The sequence below is a fragment of the Haliotis rubra genome, unplaced genomic scaffold (assembly GCF_003918875.1).
Source record: "Haliotis rubra isolate DU_JTF1 unplaced genomic scaffold, ASM391887v1 Scf706, whole genome shotgun sequence".
In the NCBI taxonomy this organism is placed as follows: domain Eukaryota; kingdom Metazoa; phylum Mollusca; class Gastropoda; order Lepetellida; family Haliotidae; genus Haliotis; species Haliotis rubra.
The window spans coordinates 370,779-393,861 of NW_025767420.1; the positions used below are offsets into that span (position 1 = coordinate 370,779).

General features: G+C 39.7%; 1 protein-coding gene across 1 annotated transcript in view; it reads left to right on the forward strand.

Annotated features, from left to right (window-relative positions):
• LOC124259008 (IQ motif and ankyrin repeat domain-containing protein 1-like) overlaps nucleotides 1-15,307 on the forward strand; it is a 227,146-nt gene extending 211,839 nt beyond the window's left edge. The window contains exon 14 of the mRNA XM_046693074.1: nucleotides 14,739-15,307. Within this exon, the coding sequence (XP_046549030.1) occupies nucleotides 14,739-14,904 (166 nt within the window). The 3' untranslated portion in view covers nucleotides 14,905-15,307. The remainder of the gene's footprint in view (nucleotides 1-14,738) is intronic.
• Nucleotides 15,308-23,083: the final 7,776 nt, after the last annotated feature.

Consider the following 23,083-nt stretch of genomic DNA (forward strand, 5'->3'; position numbering starts at 1 on the left):
TACCATCAGCATGTGTGTATGAGGGAGAAAGTATAGCTATCATCAGCATGGGTGTATGAGGCAGTCAATACAGCTACCATCAGCATGGGTGTTTTAAGGCAGTCAGTATAGCTACCATCAGCATGTGTGTATAAGGCAGTCAGTATAGCTACCATCAGCATGGGTGTATGAGGCAGTCAGTATAGCTACCATCAGCATGGGTGTATGAGGCAGTCAGTATAGCTACCATCAGCATGGGTGTATGAGGCAGTCAGTATAGCTACCATCACCATGTGTGTGTGTGAGGCAGTCAGTGTAGCTACCATCAGCATGGGTGTGTGAGGCAGTCAGTATAGCTACCATCAGCATGTGTGTGTGAGGCAGTCAGTATAGCTACCATCAGCATGGGTGTATGTGAGGCAGTCAGTATAGCTACCATCAGCATGTGTGTATGAGGCAGTCAGTATAGCTACCATCAGCATGGGTGTATGAGGCAGTCAGTATAGCTACCATCAGCATGGGTGTATGAGGCAGTCAGTATAGCTACCATCAGCATGTGTGTGTGAGGCAGTCAGTATAGCTACCGTGAGCATGCATGGGTGTGTGAGGCAGTCAGTATAGCTACCATCAGCATGTGTGTGTGAGGCAGTCAGTATAGCTACCATCAGCATGGGTGTGTGAGGCAGTCAGTATAGCTACCATCAGCATGGGTGTATGAGGCAGTCAGTATAGCTACCATCAGCATGTGTGTATGAGGCAGTCAGTATAGCTACCATCAGCATGTGGTGTATGAGGCAGTCAGTATAGCTACCATCAGCATGTGTGTATAGGGCAGTCAGTATAGCTACCATCAGCATGTGTGTATGTGGCAGTCAGCATAGTGTGTATGAGGCAGTCAGTATAGCTACCATCAGCATGGGTGTATGAGGGCAGTCAGTATGTGTGTCAGCATGTGGTATGCAGTCAGTATAGCTACCATCAGCATGTGTGTGTGGGAGGCAGTCAGTATAGCTACCATCAGCATGGGTGTATGAGGCAGTCAGTATAGCTACCATCAGCATGGGTGTATGGGGCAGTCAGTATAGCTACCATCAGCATGTGTGTGTGTGAGGCAGTCAGTATAGCTACCATCAGCATGGGTGTATGAGGCAGTCAGTATAGCTACCATCAGCATGTGTGTATGAGGCAGTGTGTGTACCATCAGGCAGTCAGTCAGTATAGCTACCATCAGCATGGGTGTGTGAGGCAGTCAGTATAGCTACCATCAGCATGTGTGTATGAGGCAGTCAGTATAGCTACCATCAGCATGGGTGTGTGAGGCAGTCAGTATAGCTACCATCAGCATGGGTGTATGAGGCAGTCAGTATAGCTACCATCAGCATGGGTGTATGAGGCAGTCAGTATAGCTACCATCAGCATGTGTGTGTGTGGCAGTCAGTATATAGCTACCATCAGCATGGGTGTATGTGGGCAGTCAGTATAGCTACCATCAGCATGTGTGTGTAAGGCAGTCAGTAGGCAGTCAGTATAGCTACCAGCTCAGTATCAGCATGGGTGTATGAGGCAGTCAGTATAGCTACCATCAGCAGCATATGTGTATGAGGCAGTCAGTATAGCTACCATCAGCATGTGTGTATGAGGCAGTCAGTATAGCTACCATCAGCATGTGTGTATGAGGCAGTCAGTATAGCTACCATCAGCATGTGTGTGTATGAGGCAGTCAGTATAGCTACCATCAGCATGTGTGTGTGTGAGGCAGTCAGTATAGCTACCATCAGCATGTGTGTGTGAGGCAGTCAGTATAGCTACCATCAGCATGTGTGTGTGAGGCAGTCAGTATAGCTACCATCAGCATGGGTGTATGAGGCAGTCAGTATAGCTACCATCAGCATGTGTGTATGTGAGGCAGTCAGTATAGCTACCATCAGCATGTGTGTATGAGGCAGTCAGTATAGCTACCATCAGCATGGGTGTGTGAGGCAGTCAGTATAGCTACCATCAGCATGGGTGTGTGAGGCAGTCAGTATAGCTACCATCAGCATGTGTGTATGAGGCAGTCAGTATAGCTACCATCAGCATGGGTGTATGAGGCAGTCAGTATAGCTACCATCAGCATGTGTGTATGAGGGCAGTCAGTATAGCTACCATCAGCATGTGTGTGTATGAGGCAGTCAGTATAGCTACCATCAGCATGTGTGTGTGAGGCAGTCAGTATAGCTACCATCAGCATGGGTGTATGAGGCAGTCAGTATAGCTACCATCAGCATGTGTGTATGAGGCAGTCAGTATAGCTACCATCAGCATGGGTGTATGAGGCAGTCAGTATAGCTACCATCAGCATGGGTGTATGGGGCAGTCAGTATAGCTACCATCAGCATGTGTGTGTGTGAGGCAGTCAGTGTAGCTACCATCAGCATGTGGTGTGTGAGGCAGTCAGTATAGCTACCATCAGCATGTGTGTGTGAGGCAGTCAGTATAGCTACCATCAGCATGGGTGTGTGAGGCAGTCAGTATAGCTACCATCAGCATGTGTGTGTGAGGCAGTCAGTATAGCTACCATCAGCATGTGTGTGTATGAGGCAGTCAGTATAGCTACCATCAGCATGTGTGTATGAGGCAGTCAGTATAGCTACCATCAGCATGTGTGTATGAGGCAGTCAGTATAGCTACCATCAGCATGTGTGTATGAGGCAGTCAGTATAGCTACCATCAGCATCAGCATGTGTGTATGAGGCAGTCAGTATAGCTACCATCAGCATGGGTGTGAGGCAGTCAGTATAGCTACCATCAGCATGTGTGTCAGCATGTGTGTATGAGGCAGTCAGTATAGCTACCATCAGCATGGTGTGTATGGGGCAGTCAGTATAGCTACCATCAGCATGTGTGTATGGGGCAGTCAGTATAGCTACCATCAGCATGTGTGTATGAGGCAGTCAGTATAGCTACCATCAGCATGTGTGTATGAGGCAGTCAGTATAGCTACCATCAGCATGGGTGTATGAGGCAGTCAGTATAGCTACCATCAGCATGGGTGTATGAGGCAGTCAGTATAGCTACCATCAGCATGTGTGTATGAGGCAGTCAGTATAGCTACCATCAGCATGGGTGTGTGAGGGCAGTCAGTATAGCTACCATCAGCATGGGTGTATGAGGCAGTCAGTATAGCTACCATCAGCATGGGTGTATGAGGCAGTCAGCATAGTTACCATCAGCATGGGTGTATGGGGCAGTCAGTATAGCTACCATCAGCATGTGTGTGTGTGAGGCAGTCAGTATAGCTACCATCAGCATGGGTGTGTGAGGCAGTCAGTATAGCTACCATCAGCATGTGTGTGTGTGAGGCAGTCAGTATAGCTACCATCAGCATGGGTGTATGAGGCAGTCAGTATAGCTACCATCAGCATGTGTGTGTGAGGCAGTCAGTATAGCTACCATCAGCATGTGTGTATGAGGCAGTCAGTATAGCTACCATCAGCATGGGTGTATGAGGCAGTCAGTATAGCTACCATCAGCATGCATGAGGCAGTCAGTATAGTGTGTGTGTGTGTAGTCAGCAGTCAGTATAGCTACCATCAGCATGGGTGTATGAGGCAGTCAGTATAGCTACCATCAGCATGTGTGTGTGAGGCAGTCAGTATAGCTACCATCAGCATGTGTGTGTGTGAGGCAGTCAGTATAGCTACCATCAGCATGTGTGTATGAGGCAGTCAGTATAGCTACCATCAGCATGGGTGTATGAGGCAGTCAGTATAGCTACCATCAGCATGTGTGTATGAGGCAGTCAGTATAGCTACCATCAGCATGGGTGTGTGAGGCAGTCAGTATAGCTACCATCAGCATGTGTGTGTATGAGGCAGTCAGTATAGCTACCATCAGCATGGGTGTATGAGGCAGTCAGTATAGCTACCATCAGCATGGGTGTGTGAGGCAGTCAGTATAGCTACCATCAGCATGGGTGTATGAGGCAGTCAGTATAGCTACCATCAGCATGTGTGTATGGGCAGTCAGTATAGCTACCATCAGCATGGGTGTGTGTGTGGGCAGTCAGTATAGCTACCATCAGCATGGGTGTGTGAGGCAGTCAGTATAGCTACCATCAGCATGTGTGTGTGAGGGGCAGTCAGTATAGCTACCATCAGCATGTGTGTATGAGGCAGTCAGTATAGCTACCATCAGCATGTGTGTATGAAGGCAGTCAGTATAGCTACCATCAGCATGTGTGTGTGTGAGGCAGTCAGTATAGCTACCATCAGCATGGGTGTATGAGGCAGTCAGTATAGCTACCATCAGCATGTGTGTGTGAGGCATGAGGCAGTCAGTATAGTCAGTATAGCATCAGCATGGGTGTATGAGGCAGTCAGTATAGCTACCATCAGCATGGGTGTATGAGGGCAGTCAGTATAGCTACCATCAGCATGTGTGTATAAGGCAGTCAATATAGCTACCATCAGCATGGGTGTGTGAGGCAGTCAGTATAGCTACCATCAGCATGGGTGTGCATGGGTGGCAGTCAGTAGTATAGCTACCATCAGCATGGGTGTATGAGGCAGTCAGTATAGCTACCATCAGCATGGGTGTATGAGGCAGTCAGTATAGCTACCATCAGCATGTGTGTGTGAGGCAGTCAGTATAGCTACCATCAGCATGGGTGTGTGAGGCAGTCAGTATAGCTACCATCAGCATGTGTGTGTGAGGCAGTCTGTATAGCTACCATCAGCATGGGTGTGTGAGGCAGTCAGTATAGCTACCATCAGCATGTGTGTATAAGGCAGTCAATATAGCTACCATCAGCATGGGTGTGTGAGGGCAGTCAGTATAGCTACCATCAGCATGGGTGTGTGTAAGGCAGTCAGTATAGCTACCATCAGCATGGGTGTATAAGGCAGTCAGCATAGTTACCATCAGCATGGGTGTATGAGGCAGTCAGTATAGCTACCATCAGCATGTGTGTGTGAGGCAGTCAGTATAGCTACCATCAGCATGTGTGTGTGTATGAGGCATGTGTGTGAGGCAGTCAGTATAACTACCATCAGGATGTGTGTGTGAGGCAATCTGTATAGCTACTATCAGCATGGGTGTGTGAGGCAGTCAGTATAGCTACCATCAGCATGGGTGTATGAGGCAGTCAGTATAGCTACCATGAGCATGTGTGTGTGAGGCAGTCAGTATAGCTACCATCAGCATCTGTGTGTGTGAGGCAGTCAGTATAGCTACCATCAGCATGTGTGTATGGGGCAGTCAGTATAGCTACCATCAGCATGTGTGTATGAGGCAGTCAGTATAGCTACCATCAGCATGTGTGTATGAGGCAGTCAGTATAGCTACCATCAGCATGGGTGTATGAGGCAGTCAGTATAGCTACCATCAGCATGGGTGTATGAGGCAGTCAGTATAGTCAGTATAGCTACCATCAGCATGGGTGTATGAGGCAGTCAGCACAGTTACCATCAGCATGTGTGTATGAGGCAGTCAATACAGCTACCATCACCATGTGTGTTTGAGGCAGAAAGTATAGCTACCATCAGCATGTGTGTATGAGGCAGTCAGTATAGCTTCCATCAGCATGGGTGTATGAGGCAGTCAGCATAGTTACCATCAGCATGTGTATTTTAGGCTGACTGACTGACTGAGTTTAGTTTTACGCCGCTTTTAGCAATATTCCAGCAATATCACGGCGGGGGACACCAAAAATGGGCTTAACACATCGTGTCCATGTGGGGAATCGAACCCGGATCCTCGGCGTGATGAGCCAATGCTTTAACCACTTGGCTACCCCACCGCCCCTGTGTATTAGGCAGTCAGTATAGCTACCATCAGCATGGGTGTGTGTGAAGCAGTCAGTATAGCTACCATCAGCATGGGTGTATGAGGCAGTCAGTATAGCTACCATCAGCATGGGTGTGTGAGGCAGTCAGTATATATTTTTTATGCCCCTGCCATATATGGCTGGGGGCATATAGGGTTACCCTCAGTGTCCGTCCGTCCGTCTGTCTGTGCGTCTGTCCATCCGTACGAAACAGGGAATGTATTCTTTCCACTTCTCCACCATAACCACTCTGTGGAATTCAATGAACTTATACATGGGCTTTCTTGGGACTCTAATGGTGTGCATCTCATATTTTGTTTATTTTTTGTTGTTGTAAGTTTAGAGACATTTGAACTTAGGTACATTTTGCTGAATTTCTCTATGATGATAGTGTAATAGGGGATGAAGCCTATCCACTTCTCCACAAACACTGCTCAACAGAATTGAATGAACTTCTACATGTCTTTTGTAGGGACTCTAAAGGTGTGCATTTCATAATTTTTTATGCAATTTCTTAATTTCGTCACTTTTACAGATGTTTGAACTTAGTTGAATTTTGTTCTATTCAGCCAGTGTTCGTTCCATCCAACAGGGGGTGTACGTTATCCACTACTTTATGGAATTCATTTAGATTACACATGTGCTTTATAGGGACTCTAAAGGCGTGCATCTCATATTTTGATTTTGTATCTTATTTATTTTTCCAATATTAATGCTGTTTGAACTTAGATAAATTTTGTTGAATTTCTCTCTGAATGTAGTGTTGTAGGGGGTGAAGTCTATCCACTTCTCCACAAAAGCTGCTCAACCGAATTGATTGAGCTTCAACGTGTGTTTAATTGGAACTCGAAAAAGTGCATCTCATACCTTGTTCATCCAATTTCTTAATTTTGTCACTTCTACAGATGTTTGAACTTAGTTGAATTTGGTTCTATTCATCCAGTTCGTCCCATACAACAGGGGGTGTACTTTATTCACTTCTCCTCAAAAAACGCTTCACAAAACTCATTTAGCTTACATATGTCTTTTATAGAGACTCTAAAGGTGTGCATCTCATATTTTGTTTTTGTATTCTATAGTTTTGTGTATGTTTAGAGTCATTTGAACTTGGATAAATTTTGTTGAATTTCTCTCTGATGATAGTGAAATAAGGGATTAAGTCTATCCACTTCTCCACAAAAACTGCTCAACAGAATTGATTAAGCTTATACATGTTTCATTGGGACTCGAAAGGTGTGCATCTCATCGTTGCATAGTTGTTTATTTAACTTGTTGGTGAATTTTGTTCAATTATTGATCTTTATATGTCTTATGAATGTCAGCGGGGGCATCCCTGTCCCTGGACACAATTTTTTCTTGTTTATTCCAGCAAATCAGGTTACAAGCATGGTTGTATTGAAAGACAATGGTTACAAATGAGTAATGTATAAGTAATAGTTCTCAGATACAGAGAAACAATCAATAACAGTATTCTCATACAAATAGTTTTGACACAGTAGCCCTTACAAATAGTGTCAAAGTATACGAATAATATTATAGGTTATGGCAAAAATGTACAAAGCAAATGACACAAATCATGGAATGTAAGTTAGATTAAATTGTTAAAAACTACACAGTCATAGCAAAGCTTATGCATAAAAAATCATGAAAAACATGAAGTCAAGTGACCTCTTTCATAAATATCTGACAGAGGAAGCCATTTTTTTTCAAATGCAGACCATTTATTATTCTTGCAGGCAGTGAATTTTTCAATAGAATATATCTGTTTGAAGATTTTTATCACTGTATCAACTGAAAGGCTTGTCCTTTTAAGACTACTTAAGAATACATGTCTTTTACATAACAAGAGTAAGTGGTATCAGTTTTCCTAGAATCACTCATGACTATTCTGAACTTAGAATCGGTTGGGATGTTTTCGAAAATATACTAACACGAACGCCCAAGTGCTCTGTCAACCATCATTGGATAGTGTTTACAAAATCATGTTTCGCGAAGGCCAGTATTGAGACGCATATTACATCACGTATATTTCATATTCAGCTGCGACAAATGCATCACTGAATTCCCCATACATTTTAGAATTAAATTACAAATGGTCTTTGTCACCAATACCAACTGTCTAGATGAAATCAAGTGAAAGATATTTGGTGTGAAAACGAAAGCTGTGCTCGAAAGACTGTGCTTGTTTGAAATGTAAACGAAGAATTACGTGTTTACACTGCATAGCATTTTCTGAAATTTTCAGACATCCAACCGTCTATTCGTTGCCCAATGCCTTTAGAATATGCATGGCAAGAGTACCGTAGCAAGAAATGGGGAGTTGAAAACATAATATGCAATGATTTGATTATTCATAAGAAATTGTCACAGTTTCCGTGCAGCAAAATCATGCCTTCAGTAACCCATGCTTGTCGTAAGAGGCGACTAACGGGATTGGGTGGTCAGGCTCGCTGACTTGGTTGACACATGTCATCGGTTCCCAATTGTGCAGATCGATGCTCATGCTGTTGATCACTGGATTGTCTGGTCCAGACTCGATTATTTACAGACCGCCGCCATATAGCTGGAATATTGCTGAGTGTGGCGTAAAACTCAACTCACTCACTCACTCTTACTTACAATGAAAACTATGAAAACATAACAATACACAGATAGTCAGAATAATTCTGATTGCTCACATCTCATATTGATCCCTGAATCAAGGGAAGGGTCCTAGCAAAATCTTGTGTACCCTTGTCAGCGAAGCTGCCATTTTGTAAGAAATCGGTCATCGGTATTGATGTCATATGTCAACATTGATGTACATATTAGGCAATTTCTTTGAGGTGAAGGTCGGTTGAACAAGAGTAAACACAATCGCCCTATCTTTCCGATTACAGTTTCAGTATTATGATGTACATTTTGCATATCGTTCAGATATTATTTCATGAAACTAATTTCAGTATCTACATTTAGCTTTGTTCAATATCATATCATACATGGATTATAGGGTATACTTTTTTATATTCTTTGAAAGTTTTTGATTGTTTGAATAATATTTACTCAGACTCAGACTCAGACTCTTTATTTCGTAAATGATGGCCTCTGAGGCCTATAGTACAATTTACATAAATAATTCAAACATAATGGTTTGTTATACAAGCAAGGTTTGCATAACGGATATGAAACATTTTAGTCACACAAATTGCTAAATTATTTAAAATAGTAGTATCATGGCTGGACAGTAATTGAATGAATTTTTGTTTAGATGGATACTTATGGTAATATAGTGGTATATACTTATCTCTTGGATGTGTGTATAAAGGGCATATTATTAAGGTATGGTATTCGTCTTCAAGGCCATCTTCACAAAACGGGCACATTGCATCGATTTTTGTCTTTGAAACGGACCGTCTGTATGATGCAATTTTTAATTCGGAAGCGGAACAATGGAATTTTGTTAGAAAGCGGCACAATTTAGATGATTTGATTAGGTTTAAATATGGCTCCATTTGGAAGGTGGTCTTGAAGGTACAGTAAGATGTTAACATTGAAGATTCATGCACACGAGCAGACCAGTCCTGCATCCATACATCCTTCCTTCTTAATGTAAATATGCTAATGAATTGTTTCACATCACCAACATCCTGAGCTTGCCAAACGTTTGCAAAGCCATACGAAAATAATATGGTTCGGACGCATGATGCCCATTTTTTATACCTTGACAATCAAACCTTTTTAACATATAATAACAATGTTTGACCAAACGATTTTCTGGCAATCTGACAATTTTAAGCCAGAATTTTATAACATAGATAAATGTTAACAATGAGTGGCATGCGCCCGCTTTCGCCCAGTACTGCGACATTAGAAGATTTATAACTTATTTTCAAAACATATTTACAAAACTTGGTGTGAACTTTCTCTACTGGTTTATTTACAAAAACACCCCACAACTCTGACCCATAGAGGAGAATAGGCTGAATTTTACAGTCAAAAATCCTGAAATAAGTGTTAACTGGTAAGTCCTGAAAACAACTGAACAGTTTCTGAATGGGAGCTAAGGCTTTATCTGCTTGTTTTGCCAAAGTATAACAAGCTTTTGAAAAATTATTTCTGCAGGATAAGACAATTCCCAGGTATTTATAATAAGAAACTACTTCAATGAGCTCGCCATTTAATGACCACCTTTCATGTTTTGATAACTTTCCACCATTTTTGAAAACGACTATTTTACTTTTTTCAATATTTACTTTTAATCCCCATTTAACCTAATAATGAGATAAAATATCAATTTTACGTTGTAAGTTAACAACTGAATCTGCGAATAGTGCAACATCATCAGCAAACAACAGGAGATAGATTTCCTCGATATCACAGTCAATAAATATTCCATGGGTATCTTCAGCCAACATAGTATGGACTAACTCGTCAATATACATAAGGAACAGAATTGGTGATAACAAACACCCTTGTCTCACACCTGCAGACGAAGAAAACATGTCTGTAAATTTACAGTGATCACCTCATACAGAAGCTTTAACATTTAAGTAAATACTATCAATTACAGAAAAGATTTGCCATGAATTTGCTTTTTGAGTAATATATACATCAGCTTTGGCCTGTCGACTAGGTCGAAAGCCTGTTTGAAGTCCACAAACATACAGTAAAACTTTCCACCTTTTCGTCTTAGGTATTTATGAGCAATGTTGTATGGAATAAATTGATTGTCAGTAGCTGAATAGTTTTCATGGAATCCAGATTGCAATTCAGATGGTATATGTTGGAGTTCTAGCCACAGTTTTAGCCTTGCGCAATCACTGCAGTGCATAGTTTTCCCATAATGTTCAAGAGACTGATTCTTCGATAATTACCCGGGTCTGTGGGGTTGCCTTTCTTGTGAATTGGGACCATGAGACTGGTTTTCCAAGTGTCAGGAAATATACCAGTATTTAATATAGAGTTAAATAATAACACAAGATAGGGTAGTAGCTCCTGTGATACAACTTTGATGGCTTCCGGTTGAATCCGATCAAGGCCTTGAAATTTATTTAATTTTAACTGCTTTATGACTTTACTGATTTCTTAAGACGTTATGTCCCTCCTAGGATATCGTCACAGTCACCACACTTTTCACAAGTATACGGATTATGGTCCGACAGCAAAGATTTTACTTCTAGATCGAATTCCGCTTCATTGTTAATGTCCGGGTTGAGGAGAGTTTTAAAATAATCCAACCAAGTGTCTGATGAAATGTTGTTTGTGGTAGAAAATTTCCCGCTACTATGCTTTCTCTCAAGTTTCCAAAACTTTTTACAATCCTTATCGCTTGCTCCTGCAGTTATATCATCTATTACTTTCTGTTCGTAGGCTTTCTCTTTTTTATAACACAGTTCCTTAAATAACTTCTTATTCCGGATATATTGTCTAGGGTAATAATTACAATTTGTCTTTCTAAACGAATTCAAAAATTTATATTTATCTTTCTTTCTGGCATTACACTCTTTATCAAACCATGGGGGTTGTGTACTGGTGTTGTATACTTTCGAAGTCGACTTCGAACTTGAAACAGCTTGGAAGGACCTGTAAAAAGGTTCTTGTAATAATGTTACACTGTTGTTGATGTTGACATTTATTATTCCCTAAACGCATCAAATTTGTCCTTCAGTAAATTACTCAGAATTGTATTAAATGAGTCCTGATTACTCGCATTACAGCGATACCTGTTCAAGGTGTGTACGCCAGTGTGCGCTGCATGTGCCTGTTAATGTGCATGAGATGGCTTGTCAATTTCAGACAGGCGCGAGAAGTAGGTCACGATGGGCAGGTGATCTGACAAGGATTCAGCTGAGACTTCACAATCAATCACTTTATGGAAGATATTGGAAGACACAATACAATAATCAATGACACTCTTACCCCTGGGGCCTATGAATGTAAACTCGCCAAACTTGTCGCCTGGGAAGCGACCATTGGTGAAATGTACATTGAGATTACAACATAAACTAATTAGTTGTTGACCAAAATCATCAAGTATCCCATCTTTGGACATAATATTTGCATAGGAAATTGACACATTTATTGTAGTACACCATATTTTATACCTTTACACAAGTGTTAGAAGATCACACGTAGCCATGACTGCAACATGTACTTTAGTTCCTATGATGTACAATATTCATTGCATTGGGACTAATATTGCAGTTTCATATGAACATGTTAATGAACAGCGATTTAATTCAACCTTATAAGTAAAACTGATAATATTAATGAAAATGATTTTATGAAATGTATATATGCACACATATTTAAAGGAATTGTCTAGTTCATTGAATTTGTTTGTGTCATTTTGTAGACAAAACAATGATGTATGGCCAGGTGCGCGTTTGTCAGAAACATTTTATGATTCACTATCATTGTTTTCGATCATATAATCAATTCATATTCGATTAAAAGATATTGTGATGACAGGATATCAATCTCTTACTATATGTATACAAAAATTGTTTAAAAATGTATAAATCATGTCATGTTTACATTGGATAAACCTTACAACCACATTCTAATAGTTCCATTAAAAAAACCCTATTTTTTTGCATCTTCAGTGCATACTTATGAAGAGAAATAGCTGCATCATCATAAACAAAGAAAATACTTATCCTAAAAAAAATATTCGGGTATTGTGAAATATTATTTTTCATTTACGTTATATTAATGCCAAACAGGTGCGCGTGTAGCTCACAATAACATATACAGTGAAACCTTCTAATTGTTGATATATTCAGGATAATATTTAAATGCTAAAATCAGTCATCTTATGTTTTGTCTAAAGAGTGTTAAATTCTGACATAGAAGCCAAGACCATTTATGCAATTAATGGAATTTAGGTGAGATATATATACTAATCAACATATCAATGTCATCTTTTTCCGACGTCGCAAAATACATAAAACAAGCAATGACGTCAACTAGAATGTAATCTTTTCAGTAGTTTCATTACATTTGACAATATGGCTAGTACTCTGTTAATAATGATGCAAAATTAGTCAAATTACATCTACACAAACAGGAGAATATGGGAATCTAAGAACTAACATATATCGGATAGGGCCATCCAAATCACTATTACGTGCTTTCACATATAGTACATTGTCATCTTTTCTTATAAATTGTGGAACTACCAAAACGTATCCGCTCACATTGGGGAACTTTGTATTGGAATAGTCTGGTTCACGGTGAACAAAACATAACGAAAATATGGCGTCCCTATGCACAACAAATTCTCTCCAAGTAATCTAAGTTATATTGACCTAGTTTTAAACATGGCGGAGTTATGCCCCCTTATCTTTCTACGTGTATGACCTCTCTGTCGTCGTTTTTACGTCATAGAAGGAAATCCATTTTTGACATTTATTGCGAGTCATTTCTAATGTTGAGCGTATAATGTTATGCATAAGCACATAACCCCATTTCCTGTACACTTATGTCGTTCAGATATCAGGCAATTCTTCGCTCACACTTTCCGTAAAGATGCCAAATAAAAAAAATCATAGCACAGTGTTTTTATCGGTGCACGATATAAGCGGAGAAATTTACTGTATTTTAATGCATAATAAAATTTGGGACAACATTTATCAGTGTCTGTTTCTCAAACCGCCGAGGTAGTTGCACTTATATTTATACCAACGGATAGGAAATTTAATATTCTACATTTCTGTAGATCGAGGACCACGCGAGCGCAATTCTTGCACAACGTTCACATTTGAAACCTTATGAAAATGTGCGCTTGAAAAAAAACTCGGCATCCAGGGGGTTAATTAGGATTAATTAAGAAGGAATAAAATAGGAAGTACTCAATGTTACGACTAAACACTACTAATAACGGATTGTAGTTTCAAATCAAAACATACTGAGAATCCAGTGAGGGTTTTGTGTGATATGTGATGATATGCCCTGGTCGGATGTCTCGAAGTTCGGATAACTCAATGTTTTTCTTCCCATCAATATCGAGACAACAGTGTTCGACTGTAATTGTTTTGTTCCCTACTGTAAAAGAAACAGTCAAATAGTCATACAATCAATTATTCGAGGTTACTGTATGATATAATCATGATGTATATCACGAATGGCATGAGAAAATTCTAAATGGCGATAACTGTTACAGTTAGTTGTGAGAAAACATCTATTTATGCTGCTATGATTCCCTTCCGCCGTGTTAAATAAAAACATGATCGGCAGCAGTGAACGGGCTGGACACATCGGTAAATAGCTAATTAAGTATCATGATTAATTTTGCTTTATTAATTTAAAAAACAGCGGAGTTATTTTGTAAATACTGCTAAAATATGGCGATAACTGTTCGGTAGCCAGTATGGGTAAGCAGGGTATGAAACGCCCAAAAATTTCAGCCAGACCAGTCTGGTTAGATGTAAAACTTAGTTATTTTTACAAGTGTTTTGTTAATTGATTCACTTTATAATGAAAAAATGCTTCTTCAGCTTGTGAACATATGGTCTACATATGGTCTTGAATTGTTTTGTTTTTTGCTTCTATACTGAATCATGACAAACATGCAATCATTACTGAGAACAAATGAAATTGCAGGAAATATGCAGACTTGTTGCATGAGATTAAACATGTTCTTTTCTCACAAAAATAACATTTTCAAATGTATTCCATATTGAGGAATATGCCAAAGAAGTGTTTGTTTAAGTCGGTTATTCAGTTGCAAAAAATGGAAATATGAGGTTTTTTATCACTGTAGCCTTTAATTACACCAAGGTTTCAGAACACATTGCAGTATCCTCAAAATATGAACTTCAGGTGTAATTAAATTTTAACTTAACATTTTGTTTCAGGAAATATTTCTGCATCCATAATCCAGTTAGTATATTTGAACACTCTCAGCAGCCCAGTAATGAAAACAAGGGTCAATGCTTCACTGCCTCTATAACATGACTTTTCATGTTTGCAGGTATTTCAGTTTGCTGAAGGACAGTGATGGAGAGGAATATAGCAGGACCAGATTCAATGACCTCTATACACAGAACTTCCGCTTCTTTATTGTCACCAAGAATCCCTACCCTCCAGAATCTCTGATGGAGATGACCTATCCAATAAGGGTCTTTATCCCCACATGATTCAGAACTAATCCTGTTACAAAACACAGATAACTAGACAAGTTGTAATACTGACTGACTGAGTTTGATTTTATGCCGCTTTAAGCAATATTCCAGCCACATCACGGTGGGGGACACCAGAAATGGGCTTCACACAATGTACCCATGTGGGGATTCGAACCCGGGTCTTCGGCGTGACGAGCCAACGCTTTAACCACTAGGCTACCCCACCGCCCACAAGTTGTAATAGAAGCACCTGACCTGGACAAATGTTGTAAATGACTTATTACTCACTTAAGGTGAGCACATTACCTTAATTTTAGTTGAAGACTACGTATCTTCTGCCTCTATTACATCATTGCTGTAAATCCTGTAGTTTGGCTGCTATCGCAACTATTGAAAGTTTGGTTTTATGCCAGCTGTACACATGCATTGATGCTTTTTTTACTGTCGTTCACTGTTCAGGTACCTGTTTGAAATCGCAGCTTAAAATAAGACATTTTTTTAAGCTTTGTGAAAGGGTTCAGGCTATAGGCCTTTTGGAATCTGGTCAAACTCAGCGGCAGGCTGCTGTCGACTAGTGGGAGTCAGAGTGCTATTGGTAGACTGTGGCAGAAATTTCAAGCCAATGGGTTCGTGGAATATGCACGTTGGCCAGGTCGTCCCAGAGTCACAACAGTCGGAGATGATAGACGTTTGATTAACACTGTTTTGCGTAACAGATTCCATAATGCAGCACATCTTCACACGGAATACTTCAATGTTAACAATGTAAGGATATCCAGGAGCACCATTTGTCAACGTTTAAGGGCAGCCGGACTCCACTCTCGACGATCTACAGTTCATCCACCACTAACACCACGTCACAGACAGGCGCATTGAACTGGAAGTAGACATCATGGCCACTGGAATTAACGTCAGTGGTCTTGTGTGCTCTTCACAGATCAAAGCACATTCAATTTGTCCTTCATGATGGTTGGCAGAGAATTCATCGTCGCAATGGGACGTGAAACACAGATGCAACTGTGGTAATGCATAACCGATTTGACAGATGGGTCGGTCATGATTTGGGCATGTGGTTGATGGTAATCTTACCTGACAGCGTTATTGGGATGAAATTCTGACTCCTATATCAGTACCATTCCTGCAAGCTTTTATGGTCGACTCTCTTTACTGCAAGACAACAACGCTGGGCCTCCTAGGGCCAGTATTGTCACGGAATTCCTTAGACACCAGGGTGTATAGCAGATGGAGTGGCCAGCATGCTCGCCAGAGCTTTACCCAATTGAGCATGCCTGGGATGAACTCGGTCGACATGTGTACACGCGTCACCCAGCACCAGTGGATCTCCCAAGACTTCACAAAGCTCTAGTAGAGGAATGGAATGCGATTCTACAAGCTTTCTTTATGAATTTGATAAGGAACATGAGAACAAGGTGCAATTGTGTCTTGGACGTGCGAGGAGACGTGCAAGATATTGAATAACCTTGTGCTTTGTGCTTGTCGTATTTATTTTATTTTTTTTGGGGGGGTGGGGGTGTGGGGTGTGGTGTCTATACAACTGATGTTTGCTAGTGTTGTTTGAACTTTTTGTCTGATGTGTCACGTTTGTCAACTCATTAAACATTATGATTACACTCTTAGTTCTATTATTTCTGAGAAACTTTTCTTTACATGTGCTATGTATCATTTGACCCGTTTTTAATGACACCTAGTATATGTTAGATTTGGGATTACGCTTTCTCTGAAAGTACAGATTCTACTATTTTGGGGGGCTTTCCAACTTTGGACTCAAACCTACACGTTCAGAGTGCAACCGCCAGCTCAGAAAGTCATCTACATCATGTACTTTGTGTACCCCACTAGACCACCAGTTGTTGCATTTTCATTTTTCTGAAAGCCACGGTGGTTGAGTGCGTTAGATCGCTGACTGTGAGTGCTAGCATAGGTGCCTGATTCTACGAGTGTGGGTTTGAATTCCCGATGGAACTCAACCCCAAAAATAGCAGAATCTGTACTTAGCCGAGAAATTGTAATCCCAAATATAACGTAGCATTTGAGCACTTTCTAAATCACATTGTGTGTATTCCTAGCATCAAAAACACCAAGAGAAAGGATGCAGCTCAAAAGATGACAGAGGTAATTGCACCTTAAGCGAATATCTCTTGTCTCTACCCAAGTAGATCTGCTTGGGTTTGCTATGATTTTGGAGCAGTTGTTTCTTTAGCAGAAAACAACTATGGAATCCCTTCTCAGTTCTCAATTATGAACTGAACTGGCATACTAAAGAAAGTACACCTCAGTTATTTGGGGATTATTTTCAAAAGAACAAAGTACTTATCTTGAAATATATTTTGTCTGGGACTTACAAGTCATAAACATTGTGTACATGTTGACAAAACACCACAGACATTCTTTACAGTGCTGTCGATGGATTATCATGAAAATCATGATTTTTGTTGAATCATACTTTTATGTGCCAAAAGTATGATTGAGATTGTTAGTGGTGTAGTTTGTTAAATGCACACATCAATATGCCAAGATTCTTTGGAACGGATCGAGAATTAGCCATTGAAATAGATGATAGATGGGGGCTTCAAACCGCCATATCACAAGAATGTTTGGCTGCATAAACTAACGAAATGCATCAACCACACTGGACTAACATCTGGGAGTCCAAGAACTGGAGGACTGAAGTGACCACCAAGCCAGATCACCTGTGCATTCACCATCTGCACTCACAGTAAGAGGGTTTATGAATACGTTCTTTCGACATTTGATTGCCTTTTTTTCTAATCCAAAGGTTTAAATGCCAGAGTGCAAACTTTTAAAAATCCCATGGATTTTCAGCAATGTAGATTTTATCTTTTCACGTGGGACAGAATTCTAATGGCTATGGAAGCCTGGCAAAAGCCAGGTGTTTCCTTGTAGTAAATGGCTAACAACCTGTTCTCTACAGATTTTGGAGACTAAAGACAGATTCATGTAATAAGCATATAATTTTTTTTAACTTATTCCTGAATTTACATGTTTTCAGAAATATATTTCTTGTTAATGAAAGTAATATCACAAACTTAGAAATTTTATAAGTGTGTGAAGTAAACTGAAATAAGGTCTAAACTTGATAATTTCTGGCCTTGTCTGACATAACAGCCTTCAAAAGAAATCTCGCGAGGTGACTTGTTACAAAATCATTCTCTTTATGAATGGCATAAGTGTCTGTAAACATAGTTTACTCTAGTTCTCCATCAAACTTCATCAATTTGTTCATTTTGTCACATTATAAGACAACATACAATCAGACATATATGAACAGTTAAATGCTCCAGATCTATTATATGAACTGAAGAAAGTCTTCCTCAAGGTTAACAGCAAATTATTGTCTTGTTTCTGAAATAAACATTAACCCGTGAAGGTCTGGGTTAGAATTGGCCTTCAGCAACCCATGCTTCTCGTAAGGTTGTTACACAGGTCGATGCTTATGCTGTTGATCACTGGATTGGTTCGTCCAGACTCGATTATTTACAGCCTGCTGCCATATAGCTGGAATATTGCCGAGTATGGCGTAAAACTAAACTCACTCACTCACACACTCACTGAAATAAACATTACACAGTCTCTGTTGACAACATCAAGGTGGATTGAGCAACAGCAAGCTTATGCTTCTCCATCCTCCTTTTCCTCATCTCAGGTTTAGCTGAAACATGTTATTCTGGTTAGTTACAGCAAAATATACTCCTCACACAAAAATTAAGCAACAAGTATTTTCAGTGTAATATCTTTATCAATCTCGACAGCGATTTTTTGCCGACATGTTACTGAAAGGTAAATATTCAACGAATACATAACCTTTAGTGACTGTCAGATAGATTTATCTGATAACATTGATAACATCACCCGAACCCAACCACCCTCAGAAACAACATGCAAAATGTGTGGTATGAATGTGCTCCACTCTTCACACATTTAAAACGTTTAAAACCTACCAGTAAACCTACCAGTAATCATTCCTCTGGTACAACAAGTAGCTCCTAACTTCTTTTTATGGATGATAATGCCTGTCCACATCGAAAAGAGTCGCTAAAGACCTTGTTTAGATCAACAAAATCACACATATGGACTGGAATGCAAAGTCACCTGATCTTAATCCAATTGAAAAAGTATGGGACATAATCGGAAGTCGTGTTTACAGTCTGCATGTTCCCCCCAGACTCTGGATGAACTTGAGCAGGAGTTACAGAGAGTATGGCAGATCATTCCACAACTGCAACTTTAAAGGCTCATTTGGACAATGCAAAGATGTGCAGAAGCTTGCATTTGTGCTCATGGTAGTCATACGCGTTACGGAAAACAGCTTCACTGTCCAAAACTGACTTGAACTTTAATGTGAACATTTTGCTCCACCAATGCAGCACATTTTAAACGACTGTTTCACGGGTACATGCTTTTGGTGATTTGTAAATCTATTATTGATCAATAACATTTCATATCATTTTATCAATTGTGTGTACATACGTTTCACCTTTCATTCCATGGTTTGCAATTCCGATAAATAAAAATGTAATGAGACTACAAATTTGTGTTGCTTAACTTTTTGTGAGATATATAACAGGGAGTTGTGGGTGGGAGTTGAGACCTTATTTCAGTTCACTCATAAAATAAAACTCCCACCCACACCTCCATGTTATAACAAAGCACACATAATGAAAGCATGATTTTATGAGTGAACTGAAGTAAGGTTCACTTTCATTATGTGTGCTTTCGCGCACTTTTAAAATTTCAAACAAAAAAATTTGTGAACTGAAATAATGTCTAAACTTGATAGTTTAAAACCATTACTGGTTAATTTATGTTTTGAACTTGTTCTGTTCTTTGTCAACACATGGTAATGATTACACAGTGCCATTTAGAAAGAGGTCAAATGTAACATATGTTATATTTGGGATTACACTTTCTTAGGAAAGGACAGATTCTACTACTTTTGTTGGGTTGAGTCCCATCCGGGATTCAAACCCAAACCCTCAGAGTTATGCACCTAATCGCCAGCACACAAAGTCAGCCACATAATAGTCCAGTAAAATTCGTGGAAAAAATCACTGAACCTCCAAAAACTTGGTACAGAAATGGTTTTGTGTTTATATCGTTTACAATAGTTATATAAACAGTATATAAAAAGTCCTCCCTTGGATGTTGATGCTAAGAGGCTTTTTGGGGCCAAAAACTATGAAAAAATGGTATTTTTCAATTATTATTTTTATCTGAAAATAAGTCCAGCAAATGGTATTAAATCTTGCAAAACATACAACTGAAGTGTACAAAATATTAAATAATGAAAATTAAAACTGAAAAAAATTTATGACATGAGGTTTGAACAAGTAAATGAGAGTTATCTCCCCTTTGTTTACAATTAGTTTGAAGTAGCAGAATGAAAAGGAAAGGTTATATCTTTTATAAAACTGTAACTAGATGAGACTATAGTTAGCCAAATAGATAAAGGATTAAAAAGACTGCTAAAAACTACAATTAAAAGAGATGAAGAGGAGGACTGAGGTGATTCTGCTCCCATAATTAGCCCACAGAACTATATGCACTGCGGTCGTGTAAGACTACGCGCCTTGGTGATAAATGGGACATTCTGTATCAAGATTTAACCGAAACCTGAAGAAACATATGCCAGAATGATGGATTTGGAAAATATGATACCATATATATTTTCTATGCTATTAATTGTAAAACAATTTCAAAAGGTGATTGAAGGATAAGTTTGTTCGCTTATAACTTTAACTGGCATATTATTATGTGAGCACAGTGAGTGAGAATGTTTTTATGCAGCTTTCAGCAATATTCTAGCAATATCATGGCGGGGGACAATAGAAATGGCCCTCACACCTTGTACCCATGTGGGGAACTCGGGTTTACTTTACTCGGGAACGCTTTAACCACTGGGCTACCCAACCGCCCCCTTTATGTGAGCAGAATTGAGTGAACCCTTGCAAATATTTATAGTATAGTATGACCAGAAATTATTGAGAATTTTAGGAATATGTGTAATTGGATTTCTAGTATAAACAACCTTGACCAGCTATCAAGTGCTTGGTTTCATTCAAGAGAGACAACTCCGTTAATCCTTTTTTTATTAGTTTGTGAAGAGTTATCCCCCTTTGTTTACTTCCTAACAGACAGTGATCCTCAGTATGGATAATTTAGAGAAGAGGAAGTTGAGTTTAGAGTATTGTAACAAGGACATCAGATCAGCTAGAGCGATTTCAAGTAGAACAGGCATCCCTTTGTCCACTGTTTATCGTGTTTTGAAAAATATTGCAGATAGATATATGGCATTGAGCACCTGGGAGGCGCAGGTAGGCCCAGAAAATTGACTGTCGGTGACAGGAGGCGGCTTGGTATTCTTGTTTCTAAAAACAAACGAAGGAGTTTAGACAACTTAAGGCTGGATATGATTGATAGAGGAACTGTGGGTGTCTGTAAGGAGACAATTAGAACTGAGCTGCATGCAATGGGTTGGCAGAAAAGGCGAGGAATTCCATCACCGATCATGAAACCTGAACAAAAGGACCAAAGGTTGAACTGGTGCGTACAGCATAGAAATTTTAACTGGGACAATGTGATTTTCTCAGATGAAAGTTCTGTGTGGCTGTTTCCTAATACACTGAAATTCCAGACCAAAAAACTGAAAACCTTTGTTTCAGCGCCAAAAGTACAGTCCGAAATTTAACATGTGGTGTGGCATATCTGTGTTAGGGGCAACGCCCCTCTGTTTATTTGAAGGGAATATGAACAGTGAGCGGTACACAGATATTCTCGAGGGACTTTTACTTCCATCTGCTCAGGTGTTCTATGGAAATGTTTGGATTTTCCAGCAGGACAACGACCCAAAACATCGTCCAAAGCATTCACAGGCCTGGTTTCGGACCCAAAATATCACATTATTAGATTGGCCAAGCTATAGCCCTGACCTAAATCCAATAGAAAATGTTTTGGGACTTATGAAGGAAAGTGTCAATAAGAAAAATCTGACAAATATTACTGAAATGAAAGAAGAGGTGGTCCGATATTTGGACAGCATGGGCCACGACTTTCTAGCTTCATTGATCAGTAGTATGCCCCGCCGCATTGAAGCCTGCATTGCTGCCCATGGTGACTTTGCAAAATGCTAACTGTTCACCTGTCTTTGACTCTGGAGTTATGTTCTGCTAATATTCACATTTAATACGTGAGTAATGAGTGAAAAAAATAAAATAAATTACAATCTTAAATTCTCAATAATTTCTGGTTGTACTGTATAACTGGTATTTTTTTTATCTGATTTGAAATCTCAGCAACATTTAAAAAAACAGACTGAAATCTTCATGAGTGAATGAGTTTAGTTTTACGCCGCTTTCAGCAATATTCCAGCAATATCACGGCAGGAAATCTTCATGAAGAACTTGAAACCGATTCACATAAATTAGATATATAACACATATTTTTACTGAAAAACATCGTTTTCTTAAAAACTGGAAAAATAATTAAATTAGGCTCCTTGTAGTGAGTGAGTTTAGTTTTGCGCCGCATTTAGCAATATTCCAGCTATGGCGGCGGTCTGTAAATAATCAAGTCTGGACCAGAGAATCCAGTGATGAACAGCATGAACATCGAGGACACGATGACAAGTGTCAACCAAGTTAGCGAGCCTGACCAACCGATCCCATTAGTCGCCTCTTACGACAAGCATGGGTTACTGAAGATCAATTTTAAAATGGATCTTCACGAGTGCTGGGCTGTTTGATCAAAGCTCTAGAATGGGCTTGAAAGCACAACCAGTATTGTCCTTTTTACTGCTAGTAAAAACATGAATAATATTGGTATTTTTTAAACTAAGATAACTAATGGACAAATACTTTAGGTATTTCAAATACTTAAATAGTAGGTGGTGCTGGCTTGTTTATCAACCATCTTTAAATTTGACGGACAGAAGGATGACTATATATCCCGTGGTATTACATGTCGTTGGGGTAACTGTCCTGAAATCATGTACAATTCAATGTACCGGTCAGTGAAAAACTATTGCAAGCACCGTTGAATCAAATCACCTCACCCAACCACATCTCATATATTCAAGGTAGCCTGAACACAATCCTTTTAAATTATAGGACTTTCTTTACTCAGAATATCTTCTGTTACTGTTAAGTTTTGCTTGGAA